At 39.6% G+C, this 19,598-nt stretch overlaps 1 protein-coding gene across 1 annotated transcript; it reads right to left on the minus strand.

Moving 5' to 3' along the window:
- Positions 1-8,413: 8,413 nt before the first annotated feature.
- LOC143863639 (nuclear transcription factor Y subunit A-3-like) lies at positions 8,414-11,860 on the minus strand (the record flags this gene model as incomplete). Its single annotated transcript, XM_077374364.1, has 5 exons — positions 8,414-9,000; positions 10,437-10,604; positions 11,111-11,179; positions 11,273-11,382; positions 11,839-11,860. Coding segments are annotated over 5 exons (711 nt in total), but the record flags the coding sequence as incomplete, so codon positions are not given.
- Positions 11,861-19,598: the final 7,738 nt, after the last annotated feature.

A 19,598-nucleotide genomic window follows, 5' to 3' on the forward strand; every position in this document is an offset into this window, starting at 1 on the left:
CCAAAGTTAAATATCGATGGTGCGTCAAGACTGAGGCAATCCTGGTATAGCCATAGGAGGGGTTATCAGAGACAATAGTGGTAAGGTAATTTTTGCTTTTTCTCACTTCTATGATGTGAATACTAACATGATAGCTGAAGATAGAGCAATGAGAGATGGCCTTCGCTACTGTGTTGCTTTAGGTATTAAGAATATCTGGATTGAATCAGACAGAGACTTGTCCTGGCCAATATCATTAAAGGTGAACTCATATCCCTATGACACATTTATTATATTGTAAAAGAAATAAAGGAAATGTTGTCTACTATGGATTTTGCTATCACTCACATTGCAGGGAAGGAAACCATGTAGCGGGCAGTTTGGCTAATCATGCTTGCGACACCAGCATTAATGCAGTCTTTTGGAACTGGACTAGTCTCCCTAAGGATTGTAGAGGAGCTGTTAGATGTGATCAACTTGGTATTCCTTACATTCGTAGCAAATAATGTAGTGTTTTTTCTTGTAAGGGGGGTTTTCTTTTTTTAATTGTCTTCAATGGGCTCCTATTATTCAAAGGATTGAGCGACGTTTGGCCACCTGGAAGCGCCGGTTGGTTTCCAAAGGAGGTAGATTAGTGCTTATAAAGGCCGTTCTATCCAATATGCCGATATATTTTCTAAACTCAAAGGTCTCACGGTTGGTTCAGATCATGGGCATTGGGACTCTGTTGATAATTTTAAACTCAAAGGTCTCACGGTTTGGAGGGACATCTTGAAGTTGAAGTCGTTATTTGCTCCTGGCGTCCGATTCAGAGTATATAGGGGGGATCGGATTCGGTTCTGGCAGGATCCTTAGTGTTCGGACGATCCTCTTCAAGTCATGTTTCCTGACTTATTCATCGTTTCATCTCAGAAAGAGGCCTGGGTATCGGAATGTTTTGCAAGGGAACATGGGATGGTGGCTTGGTCTCCTAAGGTTCGCAGAGACTTCTTTGTTAGGGAGTTAAACTCTTACAGCGCCCTCCTCTCCTTATTGGATTCTTGCTTCATCAAGTCTTCGGGCGTAGATCGTCGGATTTGGATTTGGAATCCTTCGGGGATATTTTCAGTCAAATCTTTTTATAACCATCTGATCCCTTCTTTAGTGGAGCATGTGTCCTCCTAGGTTTGGAGACAATCTTGCCCTCCGAGAGTTGCTTTCTTTGGGTGGTCGGTTAGCTGGGGCCGCATTCAAACTATGGATTTTTTGAGGAAACGAGGAATGTGGTTGGTAGATCACTGTCCTCTATGTTTATCCGCTGGGGAATCCATTGACCACCTTTTCATACACTGTAAGGTTGCTCGCCATATTTGGGGTCTTATTTTTTCTCGTTTTGGAATCAGTTGGGTCCCCTCCAACTCTATGGCTGAATTCATTCAGAGTTGGGCCTGGACTCCTTGGAAAAGGAAAGGCAGAACGCTGTGGAAGATGTGTCTCCTGGCCTCATGGTGGTTCTTGTGGAAAGAGAGGAATGCTCGTATCTTTGAAGGGAAGGCTAGATCTCCCTATTGGATTTATATTCAGTTGATAGCTGCGGTCATATCCTGGGCTCGAAGCCTTCCTCTGTTTCGTTTTGTTTCAGCTTTCGACCTCTGGGAAGGATGGTCAATCATATGCTTGGAATCGGCTACCAAAGTGAAAATCCTCCCCTCCTGGATTCCTCCTCCTCCGGGGTCCCTGAAACTTAACTTTGACGGATCGTCTATCGGCAATCCAGGAATGGCAGGAGTAGGGGGGTTATGTAGAAACCACAAAGGGGAAGTCCTCTGGGCCTACTCGGGGCCTATCGGAGTGGCAGACTCAAACGAGGCAGAGGTCCGAGCCGTTCATAGCGGGCTTCTCTCGATGCCTCGTCTAGAGTACGACAAAATTATAGTCGAAGGGGATTCCTTAAATGTTATTCGCTGGCTTTCGGGTAACGCTTCTCCCCCTTGGCGATTTTTGCCTCTCTTAGAGGAAATAGAGGACAGAGCTAAGGGCTCCTCAATAGTTTTTCGCCATGTCAGGAGATCAGCCAATGCGGAAGCAGACACCCTTGCCAAGAAAGGAGTCTTTCGGGCCGCGTTTGAGTGCTTTGACTATCTACCTCCTTGAATTATTGTACTGCTATCTTTGTATTATCTTTGTTCCTTCAGGACCACCTCGGTTCTGTTTTTACATATATATATATATATATATATATATATATATATATATATATATATATATATATATATATATATATATATATATATTCTGTTGCCCTTTTCAAAAAAAAAGATTGAGCTTCTTCTTGGGGTTTGTTCCCTATTGTGTTTGGATTATTGATTTCTTCTTTCTTCCGCTTGCACCAATTTGGTATCAAAGCTCTCGTGGATCCTTGCCGTTAATCGTGAAGAGGCGACTACCATGGCTCGTGGGCCTCATCAAGATTATCAAATAGATGAAGTTGAAGAACTAAGAATGCAATTTCATCAACTTACGAATCGTGTAGCGCGTCTCGAAATTCGGAGAGGCTATAAAAATAGTCTCGTCTCGAAAGATTTTAACCCTCTTGATCATCGTGCCCCGCGGGGTGAGCAGGGTGAAAGGGATTTTCAAGATCGGACGGGTTCCAATGAGGGATTCGATGAGTTGGTCGAATCGAAGGTTCTAGATGGAAACCCACATCTAGATTTGGTCAAAGAGTTTGAAGAGTTGGTCGAATCGACGGTTCGAGATGAACAGCCGCGTTTTGACGACTATAATGATGATGAAGATGAGGAGATCACTTGGAACGATCGTGGTGAAGCGTTGGTTACTCGGCATACTTAGAATAATTTTATCATTGATAGTGGGTGTTGTGAGGATGTAGTGGCACAAGCGATGGTTGTTGTGTGCTATGAAACTACGAACCAAAAGGCAAAAGACGGCATGGAGATCGAAGTGGATGGCAAATGGCGAAATATTAATTGATTTCTTCATCAAATTATGTCGATCCATTTTTATTAGATTATCCATTGAAGCCTACAATGGATGTTTGTAAATTCCAATCGGTTCAAGATCAAGAAAGATTATTTGATGCTCTACAATTTCAAATGATTATCGTTCTTCGATACTTTAAAATTCGAGGACGAGTTTTTCTGAATCGTGGGAAAATGATGCCGACTAAGATTAGTGAGAACGTGCACTCTTCAAAGATCGAAATCCGATGACAGATTTTCTCCAACCTAGGGAGTCTGATGGAGCGCACATCTCTTGAATTCGGCAACAATATTCTGAAGAAGCAACATATCTCGCTACTTCCTTTCTTTAGTTAGAAAAAGATTATCATCAATAGATTTTAGGAATTTTACTTTTATCATCAGTCCAAAAGTAGTAGTTTTCTATTTTTTAGGAGTGGTAGTTTTAGGACTCTTATTTTGGTTATTAAAAGAATCCTATGTTACTCTGTGGGGGGGACTTTTTTGATTGAATAAAAAATCACACGTTTTGTGTAGAGAAGATTGAGCTTCTTCTTGGGGTTTGTTCCCTATTGTGTTTGGATTATTGCTTTCTTTTTTCTTCCGCTCGCACCAACGGGTCTCATTTTGCCGGGTCTAATTCAGATATAGGGACTCTCTATCGGATTTCGGACCTTATTATCCAATGGACACTGTTGGACTCAGCTGGTGTGCCTAAATCCTGTCCATTAATTTGGATACATGGATCGTCTAGGTTCATTCCATTGACACCCCTAGCATTAAACACAAAAAGAAACTACAGTTTCAAATTTCTGTAAACTCAAAGCAACTCAGCCTTCCCTGTCTGGCGAAAAGGAGAACATGTAGACTTTTTCAAGTAAATTTCCAATAACATTAATGCGGTCCATTTTTTCAGATCTCCTTTCATTTCACCCACAAGCTCTAAATCAATCCACCACACCAAACCTTACACAACTCTCTCCCTTTACACAAAGAAAAGGCGGTTTTTAGCACAGATGAAGAACATATCTCACACTACTCTCTACTTTCTTGCCATGCTCCTCATCTCAGGTCTCTTTTCTTTTCTCTTCATCTCCTTTCTATAAATATATTGCTTTCCTTTGTTAAAAACAAGAGAAATTCCTTTCTTGGCCTTCGATTTGCTCATTAGTCACTAGTATTTTTGGATCATTTGAGACTTTTGTTTTCCTTATCTTATGTGTCTCAAGGATAGAGATAATGCCTATCATACTTAAATATATCATCTTTCTTTTCATTTATATAATAAACCGGTAGGAGTCCCCGCCAAACCCCTGCTTACCTACCAAAAAACATGAGAAAGTGTGTTTCATTTTGTTTATTATGATGCAGTTCAAACAATAGAGGTAGAGGCCGGACGGTGTGAGGTGGTGCTGAACCCTAGAGGGTGCAACCTCTCAAGATGCATTCAACAGTGTTTACAAAAGTACAATGGAAATGGCCTCTGTGTTGCTAATGGTAATACTCGTTACAGTTGTATTTGTTATTATAATTGTATGTGAGCAGGGTTGATGGAGTAAGGTCTGTGTAGTATAAGCAAGAAAGATGACCATTTTAGTAGTAACTTTAGGAGTTGTGGATCCTTTTTTTTATAAATTTTCTGTTTTGAGAATGGATGCTGTGTTTACCATATTTGTAATCTTAAAGCCTATGGTCAGTTTCAGAGTTTCAGACTTCAGTTAATGCAACAAATGGGTGGGGCCAATCTAGAAAATGTTGGGTAATTTTAGTAAGCTTGAGATATGTAGTGTATTCCCAAAATAATATCGTTTTGGGCAAAAGGAAGTAATTACATTTTGAGTTTGAACTTAGAGATTGTTAGTTTTTCTACTCCTCCAGGGTCTTTCACAGTCCAAAAGACCCTGGAGGGTCTTTAAGGCCCATCCCATTTCAGCCATAGGGCGACATTCAATCGTGGAACTTTAAAGAGAAGACTATTTTTAAAAGAAAAGGTTGGATTTCATAAGATATTTTAAGCCATTGTGAAGGTGAACGAGATAAGATTGTACACGCATGCGTTAACAAATCTAGCTAACCTTAGAGTGAAGAATCCTATATTTCCTCTATAAATTCATCAAAGACCATGAAACTTTAAGTCACTACAAAATGAGTTTGGAGATGAGGCTCTCTAGCACCTACTGCGGCTTCTTCTTGCTCCTCATCCTCTCCCTCTCAGGTTACTTCTGCCATCCCTATTACTTCCCCTTCTCTCATCACTGCATTTCTCTCTTTTTTTATGGCTAAGCTATGGTTAGGCCGGGAGACCCCTCGCAGAATATTAAATAAAGAAAGATGATACAATAGCAGAACAAGACCGCTCACTGCCCGATCTTTAGAACAATGTCTAAGGGAAAAGGCAGAATAACAGGGGTCATAATATGCTCAAAGACAAACTCAAAACAAGCAAGAAAAAAGTAAATATATGAGCTGGGTTACTATTCATCTCTCTTTTACATATATTTTTGAACTTGTGTTTATTTGTGAAGTATGCGGTGATTGGAACCGGGCATCGAGTGGAGCTCACTGCAAATTGGCCCCCACCACGAAAATGTTGGGCATATGATATAACCCATGTATGTTCTAATATTAGCCCAATAAGATAATGGACCAGTGTAATGGGACTACATGGGCTAGAGTCTATTAACCAGTCATTAACCCTAATGTATCTTTATATATAGGGGCTGGAGGCAACAAACTTGATAGTCCAAACTAGATACCTAGGGTGTAATGCTTCAAGCAACCTTGCTTGACTCTAAGAGTAACCGTCCATTTTATAGGTTTATGATTGCACGGATGGATATCATTGTCCATATGATCCATGGTGAGCACATTAAGGCCCTGTTCGTTTCAGATTGTGACAACTGATGCTGAGGGCCGAAACCCAATAACGACCCAATAATTGGTTAGGGCCCTTAATTTTAGATCAATAATCGGTTGGGCCCTCACCATCGGTTGTCACAATCTGAAACGAACAGAGCCTAAATGACCCACTCAATCACTATCCCCTTGTCCTCTGTGTGGTATGAGATTAGACTACACAATAGTACATGAGTAGTTGTTTGTATATAATAGTGAAACGATAAATCCACTTGCTCTCTATTTACCATGGCCACGAATTTGTTTTATGCCCATTTTACCTGAAGAAAAGAAGACCAAGAACCTATTTTGATTATAGGAATTTTCTGTTTGGAGAGGAAAAATATTTCTAAAATTTCCTACCTTTTTCACACACACACACAAAAAAAAGGAGAAGATAACCCACCTCGGTTCAATTTTTACTTTGGCCTTGCTTGTTTTGGATTATGAGAACGGATTGTGAGTCCAAACTGATCATTGGACTCGAATAATCAATTTTGGTCTCACAATTGGTTCTCATAATCCAAAACAAACAGGATTAGGTGGTACTTCAATTTATGATATCATTCCTGTTAATTGTAGAGACAAAACATTTTGGGCAGTGATATTTTCACTCCCCCTAGATGAGAAATCCGCCCCCCTTAAAGGGAGTGAATTTATCCTCCATACCTTGTGCCATTCAAAAGAATAACGTTAAGGGGGGGCTGATTTCTCATCAAGGGGGAGTGAAAATATCACTGCCCTTTGATATTTGGATTAATATTTAGTAATCAAGTTCCAATCCTTCAATAAAAAGGAAAGTAAATCAGCCCCTTCATCTTTCTAGCAACAAATATTGATCCATCGCAACAATTAGCTTCAAGGAAGACACGCCCTGGTCAGGGAAGCACTCGGGCGGTCGGCCTTTAAGAGCAGGATTCAGACTATAGACTATCTCCATCGATGTAGCATCCTTATCATCGAACATTGTGCTCTATGTATAGGAGAGGAGAGTCAATAGCCCATATGTTTATCCATTGCAACTACTGTAAAGAGAGACGGTGTAGGATTTTGACTCCCTTTGGGATTTCCTTAGTCTTCTCTAATTACATGTCTGATCTTTTTTATAGTTGGGTTTATACCCTCGGCCTAGAAAGAGTAAGACATTATGGAACCTGGCGCCAGTAGCCTCTATCTCAGGGGTGTTCATTATTCGGTTAAAACCGAATAACCGAACCGAACCGAATTGGTTCGGTCGGTTCAGTTCGGTTTTTTTCCATTTCGGTTCGGTTTTGGTTTTTATTTTTGGCAATTCGGTTATTCGGTTTCGGTTTCGGTTATCTCCAAAAAAAATTCGGTTAACCGAAATAACCGAATTAATGATAAAAACCATTATTTTTTTAAAAAAAGATGTGATATGGGCACTCCAAAGGATGATCAAAACCGTCCATTTGATTGATCATGACTTAATTAGGCTATGCTCAAAAAATCATTTCGATTGGATCATCCTAGCCCTCCGATCGAAACTAAGATTTTGCTTTTTTCCCTCTTTTTCTCCCACTATTCGGTTATTCGGTTTATTCGGTTATAACCGAATAACCGAATTTTTAATCGGTTCGGTTTCGGTTCGGTTTTTTAAAATTTCGGTTCGGTTTCGGTTACCAAAATTTGATAACCGAAATTATTTCGGTTATCAAATTTCGGTTATTTCGGTTCGGTTATAACCGAATAACCACCCCTACTCTATCTGGGTCCTTTGGAAAGAGAGAAATGCTCGCACTTTAAAAAAATATTGTAAAAGTGCTTCATCTCTTTGGTGGTTTCTTAGGTGAAAATTCTCCCTGATTTTTCATTCTATTCGTACTTTGACATAAAAATAGGTGTTGGGAAGATACCTGCAATTGCTCCTATAATAAAATACTAAACATGTTTCTTTCCTATGTCATTTATTTTTTTCCATAAAAATATTTTATTGAAAAACTTTTTCCATAGAATTTTTTTTTACACCTCATGTGGTAAGGCCCACCATCTCCACTCAAACCCTTGCATATGGTTGGACGAATACTCTGTTGATCTAGCGAGGCACCGTATTGTCTCTAGGCTTATCTAGACCTTTCTAAAAAAATCCTAGTCAGTATGAGGAGCTTAAGAGGCTCAAGTTGTGACAAGAGGTTGTAATGAGTAGACCCATACCTTGAGGAAGGAGGGAGTAGTGTTACTAGTGTATACACCAAATGGTTGTATCACAATTGCCCTGAGAAGACCAATGGATACAGGCAAGAGTACTAACTATCTTTCAACAACAAAAAATAAAAAAAGCAGCTGCTACATTGTTAAGGGGAAATGATATCAGCAGAACTATGTTTTGATATCCGCACTAAATCGTCTTGTCTTTTATTATTTAAAGAGCTGTCAAAGGTTATTACAATTCCCAAAAAGCTCTCCCAATCCAATTAAAAAGAAAAGACAAACTGGGTTTGTGCTATTATTAAAACATGGTTGTGTTGATATCATTTCCCATTGTCAATATGAACAGAAACTTGGTATTCATTAGAAATCAAGTTTTTTGCAGATGCAAATCCAGAGTATATTAATTAATAACAACAATATCCACCCACCAAAGGAGAATGATAGAACAATTCCCAGTACTAGTCACTTAAATCTTTGTTCATAGCATATAACCAACATGAACTGTAGAAATAAAACATCATAGCCAAGGATGAACTGCCTATGAAACACCAGACAGGATTGACTAATCCGACGGACACGCGTCACACATCGGACAGTCATTGAAGTCTGGTGTTCCATACAGAAACAATGCCGCAAATGGGTTGTTTTTCAGCTCTCACCTGATGATGGAAACTTGGGGATTGGAGCTATTATGCATAATGCCAACTCCTTGCAAGCTCTCACCCATGTGGGAATGGAAGATATCATCATTGTTCGAAGCGCTCGTGACCTCAGAGCAGGACGTGGCAGAGGCACCCGCATTGCCATTTTCAGACTGGAAAAGTTCAGATTCTGTAAGACTTCCCCTTAGTTGTGGCAGAGCTGAATCCAAGATGTTTTGGCCATTGGTGATGGGGAGAAGACTGGATTGTTGGAGCTCCTTTGTGTTGAGAAAGCGCCCACTGGTACCCCTTGCTCTCTTCATCGCATGGAGATGACGAGACTTGTGAAGATATGGCTGCATATTATTACAAGTGGTAATGCAAAAATAAGAAAGCATGACAATTTCGCAACAAGCCTTCTTATTCAAGAGATGATAGCCCTTCTCCCACTGAGGACAAACCGCCAAAAACAGAGGACAAAAACACAAAGAACAAATCACCAGAAGTTGAGGAAGAGCCAGAGACTCAGGAAATTGAGTCAGAAGATGATAGAGCTCCAGGAACATTAGGGCCGTCAAGTTCTTGTTACAGTCTTTCTTGGATCAATTGAGTCCTTTTGTTTTCCCTATATAGTGTCTCAAAGATAGGGATGATGATTTCCATTCTTAAATGTTTATCTTTCTTTTCATTTAATAAACCGATAGGGGTCCCCGCCAAACCCCAGCTTACTTACCCAAAAAAAAAAAAGCCTTTTTATTCACTAGCATCTAGAATTTGATGGGGGAACTAAACCGAAATAACCAACAAAATGGATATTTTAATTTCTCCCACATTTAAACTCTTGGGTATTGGGGGGATTTTGTTTTTTCTCTTCTTCATTGCAAGCCCATGCTGGCAAGGTAGCATGACAGACTCATTTGACAGGCTAAAGACTAATTGGGACTGAAGTGTAACTTTTTTTCACAAAATCTACCAGTGGATTAGATGTCATGATCACGGTGGAAAGTGGTGGAAAGTGACTTTAATCAGAGATCAGGTCATGCTAACACTACAATCTCACTACTTCAAATAGTGACATCGGTGTTTTATTTTTCCTTAAAAACAAGAAAATATGTGAAAGCAACTTACCAGATAAAAGATGTTTCACTTTTTTCAAGCGAATGGGATCGGACACGGAGAATTGGCCCCCAGCCACAGGCTCAATACTGGCCTAGCTACTTTTTTTTATCTGATACTAGCCTACCTACTTTAAAAATGAAAAGTGCAATTCCGGCTTGCAAAACAAAACCGCTACCTCGTTAAACAACGTGCCCAATACCAAACAATATCTAAATTATGAAGCTAATGTTGATTTCAATATAATTATAAAAAGCAATTGTTGATAAGTGTTTATAAATAAAATAGTTCTCAGTTCTAGTCTCCCAGTGCTGAGAAAAACAAATGCAATATTGCATGACAATTCTGGTTTCAAGTACGCATAAAGCATAGAAAGTAGGAAATTGTTAAAAAAATGTAACCGTATTGTTACAAGAAAATGAAAACATAGGGCTTGGAGCACTTACCTGAAGACAATACAAGCAAAAACAGCAGGAAACAGCATAATATAGTATAAAAAAATCACACTAAGAAACAATGTTTCACCCAGTATTTTTCTGTTTCTAGTTTCCAGACTGATAGCATCCTGAACATCTAGGTAAAGTGCAAGAAAAATAAGGACAAATTGCTAGAAAGAAAAGTCGAAATAATGAAATAAAATAACAGATGCAATAGATTATGCTTTCAGGGAACATACTTTCCGAGCTTTAATCACTTTATTCTGAGCCTCTAACTTGGCACGCGACTGTCTCCGTCTGAGGATTCCATGATATTGTTTTGCATTCACAAAAATGGGTTCATCTTCTGAAAGTTCAGGAGGCAGTGACACTCGTGCAGGTGGCACCCCCAACATTTGGGGATGAATCTGGTCAAGTTCAATAATACATTACAATGAGCAAGACGATGGAAATTGGAAACCAGAAAAAAAAATATTTTCAATCATGAGTGGGAAGCACTTGGATGAATCCATTCAAATACAGTTAGGGCTTCAACTAAATGCTACAAAGAGGAAATCAAAATCTAAATCAAGCAATTGATACTAGTAATTTGGACCCTTGAAGCAAGGTACATTCCCAACCCGTCTGGACTTTCTTTTAAACTTCATGTCGCTTGTATGAGCCCTCAACTCCTGTATGTTATTAACACACCACAGTGCCAATGATACTAGGGACTCGTTTGCTAAAAGGGGTGTTTCTAAACCTGTATTGTTTTGGGGGCAATCTATGCCCCCTCCTTAGCTTCTGTATCTCACTTCTTTTTTCAATAAAGTCTGGTACTGTTTAAAAAAAAAAGTATAATAAATAAGGAAAACATGCCATTTGATATCTGTAAATTGATATCCAAGACGAAAAGATACTCCATGATACTTACAATAGCTTGTGGTCCATAAGCAGCCAGTACCCCACCAAAGTATGGATCATAAGGGTATGCGATGTGAACCTGTATCAAAGGAAGAGAAGTATTAATTCCCAAAGGAATATGCATGTGCCATAGAATCACTAGAGTAAATCCCAACTTATGTCATGAACTTACAATAGACTGGTTATAATCAATTTCTGGACGAACAGTAATATCAGGATTCCTCGGAGATAAAACTGATTTCGTGAGTCCTTCAGATCGCCTCCCATTAGTCTCATCATATCCTAAGAAAAGAACAACAATCACATCCGTTTCTTGTGTCAGTACTTCGTAAAGAAACACCCGATATAACATTTTAAGAATGCACGCGCACGCGCACACACACATAGATAGATAGATAGATACATACATACATACATAGGTACATAGATAGAGAGAGAGAGAGAAGATATATGCACTCCCTCATTTTGATAATGGTGGGACTCTCTTTGGTAAACAGTATCATGATTGGCTGATGAAAACTTTTTGGGGATTATAACGGAATTTATCATCGCACGTGAAAGTTATAAAGGAAGTGTCATTGTGCCATTACTGACAAAAGGTTGTGTGTGTATGTGAAGAACCCAAAATGTCATCTTAGGGACATATAAAATTTCACTATGATTCCATAGGAATGAAAAGTTAGTCCAGATGAAAGGAAGGAAACTACATAAATATTTAGTTTATTGGAAGAAACCTACTGGAGAACTTTGAAGTTGAATACCAAAGTTAAATATCGATGGTGCGTCAAGACTGAGGCAATCCTGGTATAGCCATAGGAGGGGTTATCAGAGACAATAGTGGTAAGGTAATTTTTGCTTTTTCTCACTTCTATGATGTGAATACTAACATGATAGCTGAAGATAGAGCAATGAGAGATGGCCTTCGCTACTGTGTTGCTTTAGGTATTAAGAATATCTGGATTGAATCAGACAGAGACTTGTCCTGGCCAATATCATTAAAGGTGAACTCATATCCCTATGACACATTTATTATATTGTAAAAGAAATAAAGGAAATGTTGTCTACTATGGATTTTGCTATCACTCACATTGCAGGGAAGGAAACCATGTAGCGGGCAGTTTGGCTAATCATGCTTGCGACACCAGCATTAATGCAGTCTTTTGGAACTGGACTAGTCTCCCTAAGGATTGTAGAGGAGCTGTTAGATGTGATCAACTTGGTATTCCTTACATTCGTAGCAAATAATGTAGTGTTTTTTCTTGTAAGGGGGGTTTTCTTTTTTTAATTGTCTTCAATGGGCTCCTATTATTCAAAGGATTGAGCGACGTTTGGCCACCTGGAAGCGCCGGTTGGTTTCCAAAGGAGGTAGATTAGTGCTTATAAAGGCCGTTCTATCCAATATGCCGATATATTTTCTAAACTCAAAGGTCTCACGGTTGGTTCAGATCATGGGCATTGGGACTCTGTTGATAATTTTAAACTCAAAGGTCTCACGGTTTGGAGGGACATCTTGAAGTTGAAGTCGTTATTTGCTCCTGGCGTCCGATTCAGAGTATATAGGGGGGATCGGATTCGGTTCTGGCAGGATCCTTAGTGTTCGGACGATCCTCTTCAAGTCATGTTTCCTGACTTATTCATCGTTTCATCTCAGAAAGAGGCCTGGGTATCGGAATGTTTTGCAAGGGAACATGGGATGGTGGCTTGGTCTCCTAAGGTTCGCAGAGACTTCTTTGTTAGGGAGTTAAACTCTTACAGCGCCCTCTTCTCCTTATTGGATTCTTGCTTCATCAAGTCTTCGGGCGTAGATCGTCGGATTTGGATTTGGAATCCTTCGGGGATATTTTCAGTCAAATCTTTTTATAACCATCTGATCCCTTCTTTAGTGGAGCATGTGTCCTCCTAGGTTTGGAGACAATCTTGCCCTCCGAGAGTTGCTTTCTTTGGGTGGTCGGTTAGCTGGGGCCGCATTCAAACTATGGATTTTTTGAGGAAACGAGGAATGTGGTTGGTAGATCACTGTCCTCTATGTTTATCCGCTGGGGAATCCATTGACCACCTTTTCATACACTGTAAGGTTGCTCGCCATATTTGGGGTCTTATTTTTTCTCGTTTTGGAATCAGTTGGGTCCCCTCCAACTCTATGGCTGAATTCATTCAGAGTTGGGCCTGGACTCCTTGGAAAAGGAAAGGCAGAACGCTGTGGAAGATGTGTCTCCTGGCCTCATGGTGGTTCTTGTGGAAAGAGAGGAATGCTCGTATCTTTGAAGGGAAGGCTAGATCTCCCTATTGGATTTATATTCAGTTGATAGCTGCGGTCATATCCTGGGCTCGAAGCCTTCCTCTGTTTCGTTTTGTTTCAGCTTTCGACCTCTGGGAAGGATGGTCAATCATATGCTTGGAATCGGCTACCAAAGTGAAAATCCTCCCCTCCTGGATTCCTCCTCCTCCGGGGTCCCTGAAACTTAACTTTGACGGATCGTCTATCGGCAATCCAGGAATGGCAGGAGTAGGGGGGTTATGTAGAAACCACAAAGGGGAAGTCCTCTGGGCCTACTCGGGGCCTATCGGAGTGGCAGACTCAAACGAGGCAGAGGTCCGAGCCGTTCATAGCGGGCTTCTCTCGATGCCTCGTCTAGAGTACGACAAAATTATAGTCGAAGGGGATTCCTTAAATGTTATTCGCTGGCTTTCGGGTAACGCTTCTCCCCCTTGGCGATTTTTGCCTCTCTTAGAGGAAATAGAGGACAGAGCTAAGGGCTCCTCAATAGTTTTTCGCCATGTCAGGAGATCAGCCAATGCGGAAGCAGACACCCTTGCCAAGAAAGGAGTCTTTCGGGCCGCGTTTGAGTGCTTTGACTATCTACCTCCTTGAATTATTGTACTGCTATCTTTGTATTATCTTTGTTCCTTCAGGACCACCTCGGTTCTGTTTTTACATATATATATATATATATATATATATATATATATATATATATATATATATATATATTCTGTTGCCCTTTTCAAAAAAAAAGATTGAGCTTCTTCTTGGGGTTTGTTCCCTATTGTGTTTGGATTATTGATTTCTTCTTTCTTCCGCTTGCACCAATTTGGTATCAAAGCTCTCGTGGATCCTTGCCGTTAATCGTGAAGAGGCGACTACCATGGCTCGTGGGCCTCATCAAGATTATCAAATAGATGAAGTTGAAGAACTAAGAATGCAATTTCATCAACTTACGAATCGTGTAGCGCGTCTCGAAATTCGGAGAGGCTATAAAAATAGTCTCGTCTCGAAAGATTTTAACCCTCTTGATCATCGTGCCCCGCGGGGTGAGCAGGGTGAAAGGGATTTTCAAGATCGGACGGGTTCCAATGAGGGATTCGATGAGTTGGTCGAATCGAAGGTTCTAGATGGAAACCCACATCTAGATTTGGTCAAAGAGTTTGAAGAGTTGGTCGAATCGACGGTTCGAGATGAACAGCCGCGTTTTGACGACTATAATGATGATGAAGATGAGGAGATCACTTGGAACGATCGTGGTGAAGCGTTGGTTACTCGGCATACTTAGAATAATTTTATCATTGATAGTGGGTGTTGTGAGGATGTAGTGGCACAAGCGATGGTTGTTGTGTGCTATGAAACTACGAACCAAAAGGCAAAAGACGGCATGGAGATCGAAGTGGATGGCAAATGGCGAAATATTAATTGATTTCTTCATCAAATTATGTCGATCCATTTTTATTAGATTATCCATTGAAGCCTACAATGGATGTTTGTAAATTCCAATCGGTTCAAGATCAAGAAAGATTATTTGATGCTCTACAATTTCAAATGATTATCGTTCTTCGATACTTTAAAATTCGAGGACGAGTTTTTCTGAATCGTGGGAAAATGATGCCGACTAAGATTAGTGAGAACGTGCACTCTTCAAAGATCGAAATCCGATGACAGATTTTCTCCAACCTAGGGAGTCTGATGGAGCGCACATCTCTTGAATTCGGCAACAATATTCTGAAGAAGCAACATATCTCGCTACTTCCTTTCTTTAGTTAGAAAAAGATTATCATCAATAGATTTTAGGAATTTTACTTTTATCATCAGTCCAAAAGTAGTAGTTTTCTATTTTTTAGGAGTGGTAGTTTTAGGACTCTTATTTTGGTTATTAAAAGAATCCTATGTTACTCTGTGGGGGGGACTTTTTTGATTGAATAAAAAATCACACGTTTTGTGTAGAGAAGATTGAGCTTCTTCTTGGGGTTTGTTCCCTATTGTGTTTGGATTATTGCTTTCTTTTTTCTTCCGCTCGCACCAACGGGTCTCATTTTGCCGGGTCTAATTCAGATATAGGGACTCTCTATCGGATTTCGGACCTTATTATCCAATGGACACTGTTGGACTCAGCTGGTGTGCCTAAATCCTGTCCATTAATTTGGATACATGGATCGTCTAGGTTCATTCCATTGACACCCCTAGCATTAAACACAAAAAGAAACTACAGTTTCAAATTTCTGTAAACTCAAAGCAACTCAGCCTTCCCTGTCTGGCGAAAAGGAGAACATGTAGACTTTTTCAAGTAAATTTCCAATAACATTAATGCGGTCCATTTTTTCAGATCTCCTTTCATTTCACCCACAAGCTCTAAATCAATCCACCACACCAAACCTTACACAACTCTCTCCCTTTACACAAAGAAAAGGCGGTTTTTAGCACAGATGAAGAACATATCTCACACTACTCTCTACTTTCTTGCCATGCTCCTCATCTCAGGTCTCTTTTCTTTTCTCTTCATCTCCTTTCTATAAATATATTGCTTTCCTTTGTTAAAAACAAGAGAAATTCCTTTCTTGGCCTTCGATTTGCTCATTAGTCACTAGTATTTTTGGATCATTTGAGACTTTTGTTTTCCTTATCTTATGTGTCTCAAGGATAGAGATAATGCCTATCATACTTAAATATATCATCTTTCTTTTCATTTATATAATAAACCGGTAGGAGTCCCCGCCAAACCCCTGCTTACCTACCAAAAAACATGAGAAAGTGTGTTTCATTTTGTTTATTATGATGCAGTTCAAACAATAGAGGTAGAGGCCGGACGGTGTGAGGTGGTGCTGAACCCTAGAGGGTGCAACCTCTCAAGATGCATTCAACAGTGTTTACAAAAGTACAATGGAAATGGCCTCTGTGTTGCTAATGGTAATACTCGTTACAGTTGTATTTGTTATTATAATTGTATGTGAGCAGGGTTGATGGAGTAAGGTCTGTGTAGTATAAGCAAGAAAGATGACCATTTTAGTAGTAACTTTAGGAGTTGTGGATCCTTTTTTTTATAAATTTTCTGTTTTGAGAATGGATGCTGTGTTTACCATATTTGTAATCTTAAAGCCTATGGTCAGTTTCAGAGTTTCAGACTTCAGTTAATGCAACAAATGGGTGGGGCCAATCTAGAAAATGTTGGGTAATTTTAGTAAGCTTGAGATATGTAGTGTATTCCCAAAATAATATCGTTTTGGGCAAAAGGAAGTAATTACATTTTGAGTTTGAACTTAGAGATTGTTAGTTTTTCTACTCCTCCAGGGTCTTTCACAGTCCAAAAGACCCTGGAGGGTCTTTAAGGCCCATCCCATTTCAGCCATAGGGCGACATTCAATCGTGGAACTTTAAAGAGAAGACTATTTTTAAAAGAAAAGGTTGGATTTCATAAGATATTTTAAGCCATTGTGAAGGTGAACGAGATAAGATTGTACACGCATGCGTTAACAAATCTAGCTAACCTTAGAGTGAAGAATCCTATATTTCCTCTATAAATTCATCAAAGACCATGAAACTTTAAGTCACTACAAAATGAGTTTGGAGATGAGGCTCTCTAGCACCTACTGCGGCTTCTTCTTGCTCCTCATCCTCTCCCTCTCAGGTTACTTCTGCCATCCCTATTACTTCCCCTTCTCTCATCACTGCATTTCTCTCTTTTTTTATGGCTAAGCTATGGTTAGGCCGGGAGACCCCTCGCAGAATATTAAATAAAGAAAGATGATACAATAGCAGAACAAGACCGCTCACTGCCCGATCTTTAGAACAATGTCTAAGGGAAAAGGCAGAATAACAGGGGTCATAATATGCTCAAAGACAAACTCAAAACAAGCAAGAAAAAAGTAAATATATGAGCTGGGTTACTATTCATCTCTCTTTTACATATATTTTTGAACTTGTGTTTATTTGTGAAGTATGCGGTGATTGGAACCGGGCATCGAGTGGAGCTCACTGCAAATTGGCCCCCACCACGAAAATGTTGGGCATATGATATAACCCATGTATGTTCTAATATTAGCCCAATAAGATAATGGACCAGTGTAATGGGACTACATGGGCTAGAGTCTATTAACCAGTCATTAACCCTAATGTATCTTTATATATAGGGGCTGGAGGCAACAAACTTGATAGTCCAAACTAGATACCTAGGGTGTAATGCTTCAAGCAACCTTGCTTGACTCTAAGAGTAACCGTCCATTTTATAGGTTTATGATTGCACGGATGGATATCATTGTCCATATGATCCATGGTGAGCACATTAAGGCCCTGTTCGTTTCAGATTGTGACAACTGATGCTGAGGGCCGAAACCCAATAACGACCCAATAATTGGTTAGGGCCCTTAATTTTAGATCAATAATCGGTTGGGCCCTCACCATCGGTTGTCACAATCTGAAACGAACAGAGCCTAAATGACCCACTCAATCACTATCCCCTTGTCCTCTGTGTGGTATGAGATTAGACTACACAATAGTACATGAGTAGTTGTTTGTATATAATAGTGAAACGATAAATCCACTTGCTCTCTATTTACCATGGCCACGAATTTGTTTTATGCCCATTTTACCTGAAGAAAAGAAGACCAAGAACCTATTTTGATTATAGGAATTTTCTGTTTGGAGAGGAAAAATATTTCTAAAATTTCCTACCTTTTTCACACACACACACAAAAAAAAGGAGAAGATAACCCACCTCGGTTCAATTTTTACTTTGGCCTTGCTTGTTTTGGATTATGAGAACGGATTGTGAGTCCAAACTGATCATTGGACTCGAATAATCAATTTTGGTCTCACAATTGGTTCTCATAATCCAAAACAAACAGGATTAGGTGGTACTTCAATTTATGATATCATTCCTGTTAATTGTAGAGACAAAACATTTTGGGCAGTGATATTTTCACTCCCCCTAGATGAGAAATCCGCCCCCCTTAAAGGGAGTGAATTTATCCTCCATACCTTGTGCCATTCAAAAGAATAACGTTAAGGGGGGGCTGATTTCTCATCAAGGGGGAGTGAAAATATCACTGCCCTTTGATATTTGGATTAATATTTAGTAATCAAGTTCCAATCCTTCAATAAAAAGGAAAGTAAATCAGCCCCTTCATCTTTCTAGCAACAAATATTGATCCATCGCAACAATTAGCTTCAAGGAAGACACGCCCTGGTCAGGGAAGCACTCGGGCGGTCGGCCTTTAAGAGCAGGATTCAGACTATAGACTATCTCCATCGATGTAGCATCCTTATCATCGAACATTGTGCTCTATGTATAGGAGAGGAGAGTCAATAGCCCATATGTTTATCCATTGCAACTACTGTAAAGAGAGACGGTGTAGGATTTTGACTCCCTTTGGGATTTCCTTAGTCTTCTCTAATTACATGTCTGATCTTTTTTATAGTTGGGTTTATACCCTCGGCCTAGAAAGAGTAAGACATTATGGAACCTGGCGCCAGTAGCCTCTATCTCAGGGGTGTTCATTATTCGGTTAAAACCGAATAACCGAACCGAACCGAATTGGTTCGGTCGGTTCAGTTCGGTTTTTTTCCATTTCGGTTCGGTTTTGGTTTTTATTTTTGGCAATTCGGTTATTCGGTTTCGGTTTCGGTTATCTCCAAAAAAAATTCGGTTAACCGAAATAACCGAATTAATGATAAAAACCATTATTTTTTTAAAAAAAGATGTGATATGGGCACTCCAAAGGATGATCAAAACCGTCCATTTGATTGATCATGACTTAATTAGGCTATGCTCAAAAAATCATTTCGATTGGATCATCCTAGCCCTCCGATCGAAACTAAGATTTTGCTTTTTTCCCTCTTTTTCTCCCACTATTCGGTTATTCGGTTTATTCGGTTAACACCGAATAACCGAATTTTTAATCGGTTCGGTTTCGGTTCGGTTTTTTAAAATTTCGGTTCGGTTTCGGTTACCAAAATTTGATAACCGAAATTATTTCGGTTATCAAATTTCGGTTATTTCGGTTCGGTTATAACCGAATAACCACCCCTACTCTATCTGGGTCCTTTGGAAAGAGAGAAATGCTCGCACTTTAAAAAAATATTGTAAAAGTGCTTCATCTCTTTGGTGGTTTCTTAGGTGAAAATTCTCCCTGATTTTTCATTCTATTCGTACTTTGACATAAAAATAGGTGTTGGGAAGATACCTGCAATTGCTCCTATAATAAAATACTAAACATGTTTCTTTCCTATGTCA

Source organism: Tasmannia lanceolata, unplaced genomic scaffold, assembly GCF_043159265.1.
Source record: "Tasmannia lanceolata isolate RefF3 unplaced genomic scaffold, GAP_Taslan_0.1 ptg000044l, whole genome shotgun sequence".
In the NCBI taxonomy this organism is placed as follows: Eukaryota; Viridiplantae; Streptophyta; class Magnoliopsida; order Canellales; family Winteraceae; genus Tasmannia; species Tasmannia lanceolata.